Genomic DNA, 18,020 nt, shown 5'->3' on the forward strand with positions numbered 1-18,020 from the left:
TTGAATAACCTGGATGAAACATGCAGAACTTGGCAAATATTGAGAGATAAGGTGTGATCATTTAAAAGAGAGATGATATTCTGGAAAGAAAATCACAGAGATTTGCCCCAATCGCATATATACCAAATGATGTTTCTTTTTTTGGTAGAATTGCTCTGAGACGCCTGAAAATAGCAATCTTGTGATAAACGGTTATACAAATAAGCGATGTCTTTTTATTGGACGAGGAAGGTGCGCTTCTTCACGAAGCACTCACCTCTGGCTTCTTCGTATGACCATTCAGAAAAGCATAAAAGCACCAGCAGAAGAGACTTGAGCACCATTCTCTTGTTTGTTCTTCTTGCAAGATCATCTGCAAGGTGCTAAATTTAAGTGGTCGTTATGGTGAAAAGTGGAAATTTATGTGAGTACCAGATTATTAGCTTCAGAGAACGCATTCCTAAACATCCATCTATTTCCTGGTAGTTCTACTCCAATCCCTTTCAGAGAGATCCCTTTTAATTTGACCCAGAAAATTCCATGGGACACCAATTGATTCCAAGTTCTTTGTGCAAAATTCCGTTATGTGCTGATCAAGTCACAAAAGAACTTTAGTGTAGAGATGAGGGGTCAAGATTGAAGATCATTTGGGAGTGGAAAAACTTGGGACCGTTACGTGATTAGTGCCATAGTGCAAATTGACAGTGATCTCTTCTCTTCCAGTTCTTTTCATTGTCTCAGTCAGTATTGCCTGGGCACTCCCAAATCGAGATGCCAAGACACTTGGCCAGGAGAGGAATGTCGCAGGAGTGGCATCCAATATAGTCACCTCAACTATCCTTAAGGGAAACATTGATAATCAAGATAACTTTGTCTTCTCACCTCTCGGGTTCTCCTCGATTTTGGCAATTCTGAGTGAAGGAGCTCGAGGGCAGACTTACGATGAGATCAATGAAATCCTGCGTCTTCCAAATGATCGTGAGAGAGGTACAAACTAAATAATTTAAATTTTATACATAATGATCTCCAACACAGTATCATCAAATTCTAGTGAGGGATACATACAGTGAAGCTTTGAGACATCTTCAGGGTGATGATCCTAAGTCAGCTCCCCAGTTCAAGACTTGGTTCTACATCTATAGAAACAACACTGCAGAAGAGAGTTTCAAGGAGACCTTAAGGAAGTGTTATTTCGTCGATGTAAGGGACATTGATCGCTACGCCTATGACTATGATGATCCCAAAACCTCAGAACCAATTGAAAATAGCAAGGATATTCCCAATTTTGAAGATCTCAAAAAATCTGAACCAGCTGATGCCAGCAAGTCTGAATCTCTGCCCGACAAGAAGGACAAAGAAGCGGAAATTTCAAAGTTCGATAAAGAGATCGACGATAAACAGTACGTTGAAGTTCCTGTGATAAAAGAACACCTGAAAAAAGAAAAGGAAGGATCATCCAAGAAGAAGCTCGATGAAACTATAAAAGTAAAGACAGAGCCTGAATTGAAAAAATTGGAAGATTTGGAAATTCTTCAGTTCGCCAAGCAGCATCCTGTAACAAAGAAGGTAAGATAAAATAATCTGTTCCGTTATACTTTGAATTTCCCTTTCTAAAAGTAAAGCAGAATTAGTATGATGGAGTTTATTAGAAACAAAATCTATTGACAATTTAAAAGTCAAATTAATATATTTAGTAAGTTTACTATCTTGATTAGGGTTCAGACGCTTCAGATTAAACCTATTTATAACATTTTAAAACCACTAGTAAATTAAATATTTAAGAAAGAAAAGAAATTTTAAATTTTTTTGGTAATGTAGATACGAGAGATTGTTTACACCCCTGCTTTCGAAGCTTTTCTTTAATTCTAGGATTTAAGGATGGCCTTTAGACCATCCTTAAGTAGTATATTTAAAGAAAAAAATTACGAGACCCACCCGCACCTACGGTAGTAATTCATTTAAGCTAAGAGATTAATATTCATGATTTTGCAATTCAGCAAAAATCTAAATTTTTTTATTTTATGAACATGGATGTAAGTTGTATTAATAATGAGGGACGTTATAATTTTTATAAGGCTTATATAATGATTGGAACACTTTTTCAATTAAATTGTTTTTGCAATACTATTTGTGTTATAATGAGTTAAATTCTGCTTCTTCATTTGCTTTGGTTAAACAAATTTTTATAAAAATATTTATCTAAATAAATTATTATTAAGCTTAACAGCAGTTTAGTAATTTTAAAAATATATTATGGAGAACAAAAGTAAATTATTTTAAAGACATGGCTTCAGTATGAAAGAATTTCTTTTAAATTATTAATTGACTAATATCCTTTTTGGACAAAATTCCTTGTGGTATTTGTTTTTTTTTTATTTACGCATCTTTATTATATCATTAAAAAAACATATATTTTCATTGTTGTTTTGATTTAATTTATACAATTTATACTTTTCAATTGGGAATAACAAAACCGGATATACATATAAATTTTGGTATTCAAAAGTTAGACATAAACTTAAATTTTCAAACGAATAATTTATATTTTCTTGAATAAATTGTGTTTTTATATTTAGGCATTAATTAATATAATTTGCAATATTTGCAAAATAAACGATTTAATTGATTTGATTCATTGTGGCCTAAATATTCCAGTCGGAGGCTACAGGTCGCGGTCTCTATGAAAATGACGTAGCTTCCGCTTTGAGCGGAAATTCTCTGGTTGGAGAGAAGGTTGGCACAAAGGCTGAGACTCCCGCTGAACGATATGAATCTAAAATGCTTCTGTTTAACGGTTTGTACTTCCGTGGCAGCTGGGGAGTTCCCTTCCAGCAACTTCGATCTGATCCAGAGGACGTCTTCTACTGTTCCGAGACAGAGAAGAAAGTGGTAACGATGATGAGATCTCGAGGAAACTTCAGATATGTCGACTGTGTCAAGTACAACAGTCAAGTTATTGAACTTCCTTATGAGGTGAGATAAAATCTTGATCATCTTGCACAAGAAATCTAAGTCAAATCTTTTTCTCTTCAAACAGAATGATCGGTATTCTCTGTTAATTGTGATGCCTAATGATAAGGAAGGTCTTAAGAAACTCATCACAGAATTCAATGCGGATATCCTGGAGGAAATGGTATCCCATGTCGAAGAGACAAGTATTGAGTTGCGTCTTCCAAAATTCAATTTGGACACCACTAGCCGTGCTGAGAAGCACTTGGCAAAGGTACGAAAATATTTTAACATTTTTTTCCATGGAAGACACTTTAAAAAGGGCTTTTTTGACTCTTCCGTTGCAGATGGGACTGATTACGATGTTCACATCAAAAGCCGATCTAAGTGGAATTTCTTCAGCGCAAAAACTTCATGTGGATGAACTCGTTCAGCATGTTTCCATTAAAGTGAACGAAGGTGCCAGCAGTGAAAATTCTCTGACGGGTTTGTAGAATGCAATCTTTGCCATCACCCACATTCTTGCACAATAAAAACCAACCATAAAATCTCTCTTTGCAGCCGCTAATGCCGTTCGTCCCAAATCCAGTGAGAATGCAGATAAACTCCTTACGATCGACAGACCCTTCTTATTCTTCGTTCGTGATCATGTGGATAATCTAACTGTGGTTGCTGGAAAGATCACAAATCCACCCAATACAGAATCTCAAGCTCTTCTTTAATTTTTATTCGTCGTGTGATAAGATAAAATGCATGTTGCAACATTTTGGATCCATCATTGACTACTCATTGGATACAATTTTAATTTAATAAGAATAGATTCAATGAGAATTTAATTGGGTCCAGAGATTAGCATATAAACATCATATATCATTTTTCAATTCACATCTTTTGCATATTAATTTTATAAGGAAACAAAATATTGGACTTAATAAAATATACATATTAAAATAGGGAAGAATTTTCATTTGAATCATTTTATAATTTCCACAGATTATTATAATGTTATGATGTATTAGCTGCAAGACCTTCTTTTTCCTCGATATTTCTCTTTGGAAATGCTTATTTCAATTAATGTTAAGAATAGCAATCGCGATTCATAAAGTTGTAAGTCTGACCGGGCAACGAGGTCAGCTAAATGTTAAAATTACAACAGCTTAGAAACCTTCTAAAAAAAATAATTTTTAACTATACTAGAACAGTACCAAAAAATTACTCTTTCTCATAAATTATAATACACACAGTGCTAAAAGTTCAGATTAGGAAAAATTATGATTTTCTTAACTAAAAATCAGTTGTTGGTGATATTTTTAATAGATGCGGTTAAATTTTCTCTCTGATTCTTTTCCTTGTAGAGGATGACAATTTTACAATATTTATTTTCTTGGTGTGGAAAGAGTCTAATAATTTTACCGGTCAGAATCAACCCCAGCATTACAATTTTCTTATATACAGTTTATCCGTATTTTATTTATATTTTTATTTATTTACTTCCCAAATATGTGCATGAGTTGCGTCTGCCGCCGACTTACCATTACCGGCCTCCCCAGGTAAACGGCAGAAACCCTGGTTCACTGACCGTTTAAGTCAACTCATACAATCGAGTTAAGCTGAAAAAAATCAGCTCAATAATATATAGACTAGGTTCAAGTAAGATTAGATTAGATTACATTAGATTTTGTAAGATTAGATTATCTAATAACTTTACTTATTTGATTATGGTTTTGTGAGTAATAGCTACATAATTTAGTTTTATTTTCATATTTGTGTTCTCTATGCTGACCAAAATATAATATTTTATTGATCAAAATGAAATATTATACTGACCTCAATATTTATGCCTTATGTCGTCTTTTTTTCAGACTCGTACTGACTTTTACTGTGTTATGGTGTTATCACACTTGCACATTAAAATTTTAACATGATTCACATTAATTGTCGCTGGTGAGAGTCCAAATGTGTAATTTGTGTGTTTGAATCATTTTATATTCAAAATTTGATCTATTTGTTGATAAAAAGGTAGACTTGGCCCGCAAAATTTGATATAAATTGATTTATAGCATTAATGCGAAAAATTAATGCGATTTTCTCTTTAATTTTTTAATGTGAAAAATATTTATGCTTTAGGTAAATTTAAACTTATTTTTGCAGGCCAAGTCCACTTCTTTATCAATAAATAAGAAAACCCGAAATATTAAGTGATTTAAAAACACAAATAACATATTTGGACGCTCACAAGCTACAATTAATGTGAATCACATTAAAATTTTAATGTACAAGTGTGATAATGCCGTTTAGGACCTCTTAAATAATGTATGTAATTTTTGCCAAAATATTATAAGAACTAAGCCAGAGACAGAGCTTTCATGCTTCATCTTGAAAGAAGAATGAAGAATATGTTAGAACTAATGATATGTGCATGAACGAGATTTTTTAAGACTAACATTTGTAGCTTTGTCGTTTTTCCTTTCTAAAAGTGAAATATTTATTTAAGTATTAAAGAGGAAATCCTGTCCTAGAATCCAATAGAAGTATTACTAATCTTTCACCCTTATAGCGAAGAAAGAAAAAAATCTTTTATAGATGTTACTAAAACTTATTTAAATCGATATTTCTTATCGACTGGTTTCCTACTTCGGTAACAAAATATACGGGCATATAAAAAAGCAATTAAAAAAATCAAAAACTTGTAGTTCATCGTTTTGTTACCGTTCGGAATCGATGCAGTTAGATTCGATGTTTTAAGACCTTTCAATTAAATCCAAATTTGACTAAATCCATTAAAAAAAAATTCTCCAGAGTGACTAAACTTTGAACTTGAAAAATTTAAAATGATACTTTATTTAGGTGATGTTTTTTTCAATTTGTTCGGCAAGTGATATCGACTTTAAATTTACTACGACCTCATCATCAGTTAATATTCCAAATATAAAAGTCCCGAAAATATATTCAAAAGGTCATACTTGGATATATTCAGAAATGTATCCAAAATAGATGAATTGTAAATCTAAAAATAAAAGAAATCATAAGAACAGATTCCAAGACAAATCACTAAAAAAGTTTTGAAAGGGAAAAAGAAATGTTGACTTATCATGGGGACATTGAAGACCTAAACTCGATATCACTGACCGTATGGCCTCAAAACCAATAAGTTAAAAAAAGAAGTGAATTTATTGCTATCTCTGTGAGAATTCCAGGTATAAAATACTCCTCTTTTTTTCTTAGAAATAACCTTAATTGAAAATGAGGCAATTTGCAAAGTGATACATTTTCAATGATAGAATGGGTTCATGAACCGCATTTTTTCAAACTCTCTTTTGTATAGCTTTTGCATACTTTCCAGCTTCATCTTTAGCATAATTTTTGCCTTGATACAAAAAAAAAGAATATTTTCTTTTTGAGCTTTCGAGTGAAATTTGTACATCAAATGATATTGGATTACCCTGAAATAGAAATGCATCAAAAGGTCGAATAACCCGGTAAGTAAGAATCTAAGAAAAAAACAATATATAGCAAATGGACGTCAGGTCTTTTAAATTTAAAATTAATATGAATCTTTTCTATGCCATAGTACTTTCCTTAGAAAACTACCTCTGCAGTGTTTATTATGTTACACACTTAATGAGCTACCGGTCCGTTAGAAGAATGATTTTGGGAAAATCCAAGAAGAGTTGAAGTTGTTAATTAGTCTGAGAAAAGACACGTGATAATGAAAGTATTTTTGATACTAGGTGATACACTATGTTTTTGTTGATTTTTTTTTTAAATCAACTCATAAAGCTAAGTGCTGACTTATGAAAATCCCCGAAAAATTTCCTTGAAGAAGATGAGCTATTAAGAATTTTTGTCCTAGCACAGTAAACCCAATAAATAACTTGGACTATGATTATTAATCTTTTGCGGTTAAATTCCAGATAGCTCAAAGTTCACACAATATTCTTAGTTGTATAAGGCTAAAGTGGATCTTCTAATTTAATGTGCAAGTTGTCTTGGTTGGTCATAAATTAAACAAGTGGAAGGAGAAGTTGTATTATCGATGACGTATTCGGAATCTCCAGAGTCTGCTGGATCAACTATATATTTTCTCTCATATGATCCCCACTATCCAAGTTCAAGTGATCTCTCACACAGAGTCACTTGGTGCATAAGAAAAAAAATTCACGAGACTCCAAAACAGGTAAATATAGAGGTAGAAGTGCTTTGCATGTGTTAGGTGAATTTTCTTGCTCGACCACATTGAACTCTCTTAGGTGATATTCTTTGACTGGACACAACAAGCTCTCCAACTAAATTCCCAGCTCAGTTCAGTATCAGATCCGAAGTTCGGACAGACGGTTCTTTTAACAATTTGAGCTCACAGCTAGACTCTTGTAATTCAACAGACCCTGAAAATTTCCTCAAGGCTCTTTTTTGTGCCATTCTCTTACCGCAACATCAACAATTAATGTGTTAATAATTGACCAGATACAAAGTATAACACCCTTATAGGGAAATATATAAATATCTTTTTGAACCCTTAACTTTTCTTTGTGAAATCTCTAGATACAGAATATAACTTCATGAATAAGTACAGTGAATATTCTTAAGATATCGAACGAGTGACACCGTTTTTGCTTGAGTATCCGTGACAACATCATCATCGAACCAGAATGGAGGGACTTAAATTATTCTTAGGTAGGTTATTGTAATATTTTCTCTTGAAAAATTTCCTAGTGATGACTAATAGTTGCAATACAAATGCTCAGAGATACGACATAAGCCAATGTTACATAAAAACCTTACTGAAAATCATTCTTTTGCGGTTTTTGCACTTAAGAACACTAGCTCAACATACTCAACATTGCATACGCACCTTCCTCAGATTCTCAAAATAGCTAGGAATTGGCTAGAAAAAAAAAGTCCATATATAATTCATTCAAAATCCATTTAATTTGCCAAAACAGGTTTCACTGAATGACTTCAAATAATATTTCCACGTTTATTTATGAAGCACACATAGTCACATTTTTCCTGGGGACAGCACATTTGCACAAAATATGTGCGAGTGAGAAACAATAAGAAATGAGCAATTTATGCTCTCATGAAATATATGTGTAGAAATTCAAGTTTAGAGTAGCTTGAGAGACATTTTTGAGGGTTTTCCCCAAAGAAGATCACCTGCGCAACATGGATTTTAAATTACAAAAAGCCAGCAGCAATTAAACTCTGTCAACAAAAATTTATTTTTTTGCAGCCATTCTTGGAGTCATTTGTTGGCAACATTCACATGTTTTTGCCCATAATCTGGCCGATAATTCGGACAGACTGATATTTCCGGGAGAAATGGGCATTGCTGAAGAATCACCAACACATCACAAATCACCAATAGCATCGCGTCAAACAAGTGGAACTATTAGTGATATTGTGATAGCGCAGCAGAATCAGCAGACAGACCAAATTAATAAGTACCTCAGCTCTGGGAGATTCCCTGCTCCCAATACACAGCAAAAACCGCAAGAGCAACAGTATCAGCCACAACAAGGTAACTACAATAGTCCACAGACTATTAAGCAGCAGTACGAGGCTGAGCAGATGAGACAGAGATATGAACAGGAAAGACTTCAACAGGAGCACCATAGACAGCAGCTACTGGAGCAGCAGAGAATCCAGGAAGAGCATCAAATTCGTATACAGCAGCAGGAAGATATTCGACGTCAGCAAGTTCAGCAGCAATATTTCCCACAGCCAGTGGACCAAAAGTCACCAACAGTCACAGAGAACTACATTGACCCCCTGAATTTCCAGCTGCCCCACGCCCCCAATCGGATCACTTCACGTCCGCATCAACCAAGCGAAAGTGATGCGATTACCGGCTTTGCCTGGAGATTATTCAAAGTGAGTAGAAAGTGTTGGAATTTTGAATAAATTCTTGCGATAGGGAAGATGTTGGCTAATCACCAAAAAGTGCCTCTAATTACCTAAACATAAAATGGACTGAATGACGTCAGATAATTTTTCAGACGATTTTACTGAGCTTTAAGAGATAAATTCATTTTATTCAGAATTTAGTAGTATATATTTCAAAGAATCACTTTAAGTATTGTGCATCATTATACAAATGTGATATAATAACATAAATAGCAAGTTTAGTTTTTTATTGGTGAAAAAGTGCTTATAGATTTTTGTGGAATGCTCAAAATAGTATATTTATAAGTGCTATGCTTATTTTTTTTTAAATAACGCAGATATGAATCGTTGCACAAACACTGGTAAAAATAAAAGGATCAAATTGATCCAAATTTGATCCTTTTGCAAAGAATGGATCAAATTTCGAAATATGAATGCACATTTCTCATAATAGGACATGTGACTTTGATCCATCCTTTGCAAAAGGATCAATTTGATCCTTTTATTTTTACCAGTGAAACGTTCATAGACTTCCAAAGAGGATATTTGCAAGAAAAGTATTCGCACAATAACCGGCTTTTCAGCAGTTTGAAGTATAGTCAAGAGTTTTATCCAAAGATTCAAAAATTTTGAAAAAATAATTTAATTTTGAAAGATTTTTATTTACTAAACAATTCTAAAGTCGAGAACCGCTATTCTACATATTATTACTATTCTTGTTATTAATGATTGGATTTACGTTTAGCATAAAGAACAAAAGAAGTTTAATTTTTTGTAGAAGCAAAAAATTCAAAAAGACAAAGACTAAAAATCTCCAGTTTCAAAATGCTATGGGATATGTGATAAGGTGAACTTATTCTAAGTGAAAAACATAAACATAACAAGAGTTTTTATCAACATCAATTTCAAACAAACCTTCATGATTATGCTCATCATTTTAAATATAAGATTTATGCCTTCAATAATTTAGTATTCAGAAGGCAAAGTATTAGGGTAAGTGTGCCAAATTCCGGCCAGCTTGCAATTCCGGCCACCTTTTTTGTTCCTCGAATTTCCATGATTTTTTAGTTTCTACATACTCTAGAGATTATACAATGCAAAAGAATAACAAAAAATGTAGCTTTGACAAACGAGATGACGTGAAAAAGACATTGGAAGAATTCCGGAAGGGCAAGAAACTATGAGAATAAAAGTGGCCGAAATATGGCACCAAAGCTATGTCTACATTTTTATTTATTTTAAAATGTATTAAGAACGATTTTAAAGTAAATGAAGCCGATAAACTGTCTACAAGGTTCTAAGCAACACTTCTAAAGTAGAAGGAATGAAAAAAAATCAATTTCTATTAAAGATATTACATTTCAAACTTGAGACTTTGGCGCTCGCATGCAACTATGCCAAAATTTGGCACACTTACCCTATTGTGGCAAAGAATTTTGTATTTTCCTGTCTTGAAAAGATTACACCTCCTGGCGCATCCGAAGGGAATCCATATCTTTGACCTTCTTAAGTATTAAGAAGTGTATAACACATTATAAAAATATTTTCATCCAAATTAACAAATTTAAACTAAAAATGAGTTTGCTATTCTGGACACTAATCCTAAAGTAATAATTTTAATCATTGGGGAAACTGGGGCAAAAAGTCACAAAACGGATATTTTATTTTTTTACAAGCTACCCGAGCACCTCCAAAATTTCTAATTAGCACAGTTTTATAGGAAATTTACCGCTCTACAACTCTGTGAGTCATTTTCTTCTATTTTGTAAGGAAATATATTTATCGAGCCGTTTTCTAAAGGGTAATTTTGTGATAATTCTCAAAAATGCTGGGGCAAATAGTATCAGGCATAAGATACTATCACATTTTGATTCGCTTTATTACGGGATACCGTAAATTTAAGTAAAATACCTAGATTACATATTTTCATAGGAAATTTATTCTTCTACACCTTTGTAAAACACCATTTTCTCTATCTGAGCGAGAAAAGCGCATTTTAAGCTATTTTACAGAAAACACACAAAAGACTGCAAATTTCGTTTGACCAATGCGAACAACAAGCGGCGACACATAGCATTGATGTTTCTTTTCACCGTGGGCATCAGAAATTGTTTCGGTTTTTGTTACTTTTTGCTCCATAGCTTTTGTTACGTTTTACCCCAAGTAGTCGTTTTTAATAAAAGAATTTCTGGAGAAAAGAATCTTTGAAAAATTATAAAATAGATAGCGGATTCGTATTCAAAGAATATCCAGATAATTTGGGAAATATTCGCCAGTGCATCAAATTTAATATAAGTAGCTAATAATTGATATCTTCTGCACGGAAAATATTTCAAAAATAGGGCTAAAAATTTCGACATTTTTTTATTTTCTAAATTCCTCGTTCAAATTCTAACAAACTTACGACATTGCAGAACGACCTATGCAAGCTATATATGGAAAAAAAATTTAAACCTCTATCTTATTTATCTTGGAAGATATTGAATTTTAATATTTTCGATTTGTGACTTTTTGCCCCAGTCTCCTCTACTCCTAAAGCGTTCATAGAGAATCTCAAGATCCTCCTAACGGTATTACATTTCTCACAATAGGTTGATATGTTGAGCATCAAATTAAAATTAAAATAATATAGGGCAAAAATTATCTATGCAACACAATAATTTTATTTACAAAATAATCATATTTTCAAAATTTAGATGTATGTTTAGTAACTTCAACGTTAAGATCGATCAAATGGTTAAGATTTAGTGATATAGAAAGTCCATTACAAATACTTTAACCCCTTTAATAATCCGGTTAATAATTTAACCAGATTTAACCCCTTAAGGACGACTGGATCACTGATGACTCAAAAAAAAATTCTACGGCCATCTAAAATAATGTTTTGTTCTGAAAAGCCAGAACCCTTTTTTCATGCCCAATTTTTGACTCTCTGAAAAAATTTGCTTATATGTGAACAACTGTCTCCTATTGACTACTACTATTAACCTACTTATAAAGAATCACTGAGAGAGTGAGACAATCACTTCTTTATCCGATAAAATATATATAGGGGAATGTAGGCATGGTTCGCACAGAGTGAACCTTCAAACGATGCGAATTTTCTCTTTGTTTGCAAGGAGGTGACCTACCATTTTTCATCTCGTTTCATGAGCTTAATAGTGTTCTATCTTATGGCTAAGAAATGACGAACTAGCTATTTGCAAACAAAGAGAAAATTCGCGTTGTTTGAAGGTTCACTCTGTGCGAACCATGCCAACATTCCCCTACCAAAACAATTTATCACAAAGAATTAAAAATAATTCACTGCAAAATATATAATATCCATTTAATTTTCTCTTTACAAAGTGCACTTACAGACGTCTTGCAACTTGAGTCACTATTTCCAGAAATATTTGTCCGAATAACTTTAACAATAGGCACAATCGAAAGTACAATTTAATGGAATTTACGAACACTTGTGCTTTCTTTTAGGGTATCAAACCACCAAATCGTCACACCAACATCATTGTGAGCCCTCTTTTGACCCAATTGTCTCTGTCCCTGCTGGAAAGTGGAGCTGAAGGGTATTCGCGGGAACAAATTCAAAATGCTGTGCAAACATCTCCGGAATTTTTAGCCCATGTTGTGCGCTCAATGAAAAACTCCCACGGATCCACGAATTTGGAATATTCTGCTGCACTCTTTATCTCCAACTACCTGAAAGTCAATGGGTCATTTGCCCAGAGGGCAAAACAGGCTGGCTCTGATACCGTTCCGGTGGATTTTCCCAATCAATCGGCTGCCATTAAGCAAATAAATAGTTGGATCGCACAGGCAACAAGGAATCACATTCCTAACTTCCTGGATAGCAGTACACCGACACAGGGCATTGACTTACTCCTTGCAAATGCAATTTTCTTCAAGAGCATTTGGAGGCATCCCTTCAATGAGACATTTAAAGGAGACTTTTCCTACCAAGACGGTCGTCGAGGACCGGTGACTTACATGAGAGTAGCCAAGCATATGAGAACAGGAACAATTGAATTACCTGGACCATCTGGTGGACTCAAATGGGTGGAAATTCTTTATGCGGTAAGTGATAAAAATTCATAGCCTTTTTTTTATAAAGAAAGATAAAATAAACTTGAATTTATTTCTATTATTAGGGAGCTGATTTCTCAATGATTCTCATTAAACCACGATCAAAAAACACTCTTGAAGATCTCATCAGAGTAATGACACCAAATGAGCTCTCTGCCATAATGGATGATTTAGATTTCTCCATGACGCATATTGTTAAGCTTCAGATGCCTAAATTCCATCTCAAATCACGAGTTTCACTAACAAAATCCCTTCTTGAGGTAAGCAATCTCAACTTTAAATTAACTACACTACTAAACAGACCTATACGCCACTAATCCAAAACTTATCCCTTTTAGATGGGAGTTAGTAACATCTTCACTAGCCAATCAAATTTACCTTACATCGCCCTCAATGCACCAGTAGCTCGTGTTACGGATGTTATTCAACATGCAGTTCTGAATGTTGATGAACTGGGTACAGTAGCAACCGCCGTGAATACATTTTCAGTCATTACATTGAGTATCAGTGTTCCTGATCCAGAAATATCATTTGTTGTCGATGAGCCATTCCTAGTTCTCATTGTAGATAAGAGACAAAAAGTGCCTCTATTCATCACTAAGATCTACAATCCCTAAAACTAGATTATCCAAAACCTATCACATTTTAAACGTAGATTGGTAGAAGATTAAGTGTATGTGAAAATAAAAATATGAGATTTTGCTTTAATGTGTTTCAATATTGCCCAACGCACAATAACTTTTGTTTTGTAAACATTTTTTTTGACATTTCAATGAGAGTGAATGAAACCGAGATTTAGTCATCTCGCTCTCTCTCATATGAAATTTTGTAAACATGTTTGCAAACAAAATTTATTGTGCGTTGGGCATATGGTTTAGCCCTTCTACACTGAGGAAAAAAAGAGGGCGCGATTAACTTTTTTTCCTCATAACTTTAACACTTCTTAGGTGTAAAAATATATCAACATTTTTTAATGTTAATTTTACACCTTTTTAGAGGTAAAATTAACATGAAGAAGGGTAACTTTAACCCAACATACACCTAAAAAGGGTAATATTTACACCGATTTTGGATCAATACTGCAGGGTAAAATTAACATTTCGGGAATGTTATTTTAACTTTTTCGGATTTCTCTCACAGTGTAGGGACAAAAAAACACTTTTCACTGACCGAAAATCAACAATAAAAATGAAACCGATAAACAAAATCAATGGAAGTCTTACATCTAACCTTAGAAAATCCAATAGAGTCTAATTCGGTATATTTTTTTAGCTGAGATTCTTCACAATCTCAGCTTTTGTGGTCCTAGGTGAAATCCGACCTCGTCAGATCGGGCCCAAATTTTGAATTTACACGTTTGGACACTCATAGATCGCATCCAGCCAATTTTATCCTTTTCGATCGGCATAAGAACAGTTTACTCGACGCAATTCTTTATCCCCAAAATTCAACTCACAATCTAAATTTCATGCATTCCGAGTTGCACGCATTTCGAGGTAGCCTTTAAAGAATCTCAGCTACCATAAGATTGTCTGGGCTTATCACTGGTTTTTACCTCTACGGACTCCATGGGCGATAAGAACAAAAATAGTCTAAAAATTTAAGATTTTAGGTGAGATTCTTAATAATCTCACCTACTATTTTTTCTTACAATATCAATTTCTAATACTCGAATGAATAATATTATGTATGAGTTATTGTACTTTTTCTAATGCCAAAAGTTTTTAAGTGCGAGAGGGTCAAAAATTAGGTGTCAGAAGAAAGCGTTTTTTCTGGTGTTTTTTTTTATAGAAAAACATAACTTTAGACGACCTTAAAAAAATTGGAATATCTTTTAATCGTCATTAAAAATTAAAAGAAATTTGAAATGTAAAAAAAATAACAAAAATTATTCATGTTTTATGCGGTAACTTGAAAATTCGTCATTTTTTAGCTTAAATATTTATACTACATAACTAAAAGCTTGACATTTGCAGAAAAATATTCTAAATTACTAACCTTCTATACATTATGGTTACATACAAATATTAGAAAAATAACTTTTTAATAGGCAGGAAAATTTATTTTCTCTTTTAAGATGGATCGATTCCATAGTGGAAAACTAAATTTTTGGGTAGTTTCAAAATGGCGAAAGGGGGGGGGGGGTTGTTGGGGGTATGGATCTGACATAATCTACTTCTGGTCAGTCATCGATATTTTTAACCTTTGCCGAAAACCGCTTATCGATATCTCTTTTCGATCTCCTCTAGACGGAAGGGATGGGACGGACGTCTACGTAAATCAATTTTTAACGCATTATATGATATTCGTGATCAATAGTCTCAAAATCTGTAAATCCAAAATTTGGGCTCGATCTGATGAGGTTGGATTTCACTTAAGATCACAAAGGCTGAAATTGTAAAGACTCTCAGTTAATCGTCTAACGGTGTTTTCTTTAATATGCGAAAAAAAAGTGCTAAAACAATATTTCCTAGGATAATTATGATCCAATAAAGTCGAAAAAACCATCCATTCTTCATTATCTTTTTTAGCTTAGGCGCTAGGTGAGAAAATATAAAAAAAATTTTGAAATTCTTTTTGCTTCTAAAATTCACATTCTTAGTTTTTTCAAATTTTTTAAAAAAAAATATACAAAGTAGAATGACATATCTTTCAGTAAAAAATAAATTTATTTTAGTCAGATAACTTTAAATCGGTATTTTTATGGAAATTGGAAATGAGTTTTTTTGCACAAATATTTTTTGTTGCTTTTTCTCTGACCTGTCACACAAAATTGGAAATAGCAACAAAACGAAGAGTCAAACTGAGATCAAACTTTCAAGAGATGTTTATAAGACTATTACCGAGGACACTGTAACACTTTTAAATAAATAAAACCTTTATTGTCGCTGTAAATGTGATTTTTGTGAAGACCGCCTGGAGGCGGTCTTACCCGTTAGAGGGTTAAAAAATCACAACTACCTGAAACAGTCCAGCATTCCCTCATCATTTTACTGCTCGGCCTCAAAAAGAGAGCAGTTATATAATCGCCTTTTTTTCAACTTGTCACTATTCTGGAGCTCAAACCGTAAGAGCTATCGACTTCCAGTCTTCGATGACCCCCAATAAAAACAAAACAAAATCTCTCGACGTTTTTTTCCTTCCCCACCACCCCCTCTAACCCCTCCAAAACCATGTTTTTTTGGTTTTTCTCGAAATTGGCCCAAGCTTTTTCAATGATTTTCGGATATGTTTTAGAGCTAGATCAGGCGAATATTTCACCCAAACATACCTATGACCGGAAAATTCGCCATTTTGAATTATTGAAGGTCAAAGGTCAACCACTTTGGAAGGCTCATTTTTCAATCGATTTGGTTAAATTTGGATTTTTTGAAAAGGTGTTGAAATTTTTAATCCGGCTACATCGGTTTTCATCGATAATGAATCGGTTAAGTACCGTTTTTTTGATTTTCAAATGTTTTTGTGATTTATAAATCAATTTGATCTCTAGTAGATCAGTAATACCAAAAGATTATGCAAAAAAAAACTAATTCACGGTGAGATCTATCTCGTGACTTCGAGCATTCCGCAAAGCTTGGACGCTTTGCCATCTCTTTTTTTTTATAAAAAACTCAAGTGTTAGTTCAATTGTTGAAATAAACAGTTCAATAATAATATTTAATATGTTTCACAATATTAAAACATATGCAGATGAAGAGCATTCAGAACTTTTCATATAAAGCTGTAAAATATGAAACGGGACCATATAATAAATTTAACTTTACAGCAAATCAGTCATTGAAACAAAGTGCACTATGAAATATTTCAACCTTTTTTATATTCTTGTAATAATACTTTCTCTTAGTGTAAGTATATTTTTAGTTTAAGAACTATATATATAACAAAGTAACATCTGTTTTTAGTTGATTTCGTCTGGAAAACAACCGGAGAAGAGCCAGAACACAAAAGACAAGCACCACAAAAAAAAGGCCAAACTTGTCAGTAGTTTCGCCTCTTGGTTATTCAGAAGAAATCGATCTCTAAAATGTTTTGAAAACTCCTGAGAATGTAAAGAATCTCAGCTAGTGCACCTAACCTACACCGCGTGAGTAAAGTATCATTTTTTGAAATATCTAAACTAAATAATTGCTATATTTTTTTTATTTGTAGGAGAAAATTCCCGTGCGTTGCACGATCCCAATATTTTAAAAACTAGGTAAAACCGCTCAGTTTTTAAAATGGCGAAGTGCATATTATTCAAAAACATAGGAAAAATTTAGTCATTGTGAAACTGGTATCGTACAAAGTATGAGCACTTCCCCTAAGCAGATTTATATAATATAATTCTCAACGTACAATATCTATTGCTTTGTAAACATGTTTTCAACATTTTAGTGAGAGTAATGAAACTAAGATTTAGTTATATCGCTCATTCTTATAGACAGGTTCAAAATTCTAAAACAAAAGTTATTGTGCGCTGGGAAAAAAGACATATAACATGCAATTCCAGCCCAAAACAAAACTCTTTTAACCCTTTGACGATTGGAACACCGATGTCCCATATAAAGAGAATAAATTTTCCTGACTACCTAAAGTTTTTTTCTTATGTTTGTAAATAATTGCAAAGTAGAAGGTTGAAGAGGAATCTAGAATATTTTTTGCAAATTTCCAGCTATTTGCTTTTATAATAAAAATTTCAAGCCTCAGTCTCTTTTATTTTAGAAAATAGTGAATATTGGAATTTTCGTTTTAAAAAATTTTGCTCCAGCCTCCCCTATTATTTTTCCGGAGTTCAAGCAATAAAAAATCACAAAATAGTAAAAATGTAAAAGTAATTTTGTGTCAATTAAACCAGACGCTATCAAATTTACAATACAGTATTTTTTATTTATTTATTTTTTTTATTTCTCATACTTCACAGAAAAAAGAGTACTACATACCTTGAATTTTAGATCTTTTAAAACTTTGCCTTCCACCTCCTCCCCCTGGGGACTACTCTTTACAATACATTTCCGTTTCAAGCGATGTCTGAGAAATTATGTCACTCTGTTTGTCCATCTGTCCGTCTGATCCGTCTATATGTACTATTGTTACAGGGCAAACAATCAGAGATAATCAGTTTAGATTTTCCGGGGAGCCCCTCC

At 33.2% G+C, this 18,020-nt stretch overlaps 1 protein-coding gene and 1 long non-coding RNA gene across 2 annotated transcripts; both read left to right on the forward strand.

Annotated features, from left to right (window-relative positions):
- Nucleotides 1-323: 323 nt before the first annotated feature.
- Nucleotides 324-13,600, forward strand: LOC129801841 (uncharacterized). The gene is made up of 11 exons (XM_055847247.1): nucleotides 324-403; nucleotides 703-966; nucleotides 1,031-1,545; nucleotides 2,635-2,952; nucleotides 3,017-3,202; nucleotides 3,276-3,414; nucleotides 3,490-3,648; nucleotides 8,162-8,802; nucleotides 12,289-12,888; nucleotides 12,963-13,157; nucleotides 13,236-13,600. The coding sequence occupies exons 1-11, from the start codon at nucleotides 382-384 to the stop codon at nucleotides 13,512-13,514; spliced, it is 3,318 nt and encodes a 1,105-aa protein (XP_055703222.1). The 5' UTR covers nucleotides 324-381; the 3' UTR covers nucleotides 13,515-13,600.
- A 3,025-nt stretch (nucleotides 13,601-16,625) lies between these two features.
- LOC129808815 (uncharacterized) lies at nucleotides 16,626-17,767 on the forward strand. Its single transcript, XR_008752463.1, has 3 exons — nucleotides 16,626-16,742; nucleotides 16,800-16,981; nucleotides 17,047-17,767. It is a non-coding gene; the product is annotated as an uncharacterized LOC129808815 (long non-coding RNA).
- The last annotated feature ends 253 nt before the right edge of the window (nucleotides 17,768-18,020 follow it).

This window comes from Phlebotomus papatasi, chromosome 1, assembly GCF_024763615.1.
Source record: "Phlebotomus papatasi isolate M1 chromosome 1, Ppap_2.1, whole genome shotgun sequence".
Lineage (NCBI taxonomy): Eukaryota > Metazoa > Arthropoda > Insecta > Diptera > Psychodidae > Phlebotomus > Phlebotomus papatasi.

Bases quoted from the DNA above. Each gene is read 5' to 3' on its own strand.
- LOC129801841 (XM_055847247.1), top strand. From the start codon at position 382: ATGGTGAAAAGTGGAAATTTAT. The intron at 2,953-3,016 runs GTGAGATAAAAT...CTCTTCAAACAG, and splicing joins TTATTGAACTTCCTTATGAG to AATGATCGGTATTCTCTGTT. The intron at 13,158-13,235 runs GTAAGCAATCTC...TATCCCTTTTAG, and splicing joins TAACAAAATCCCTTCTTGAG to ATGGGAGTTAGTAACATCTT.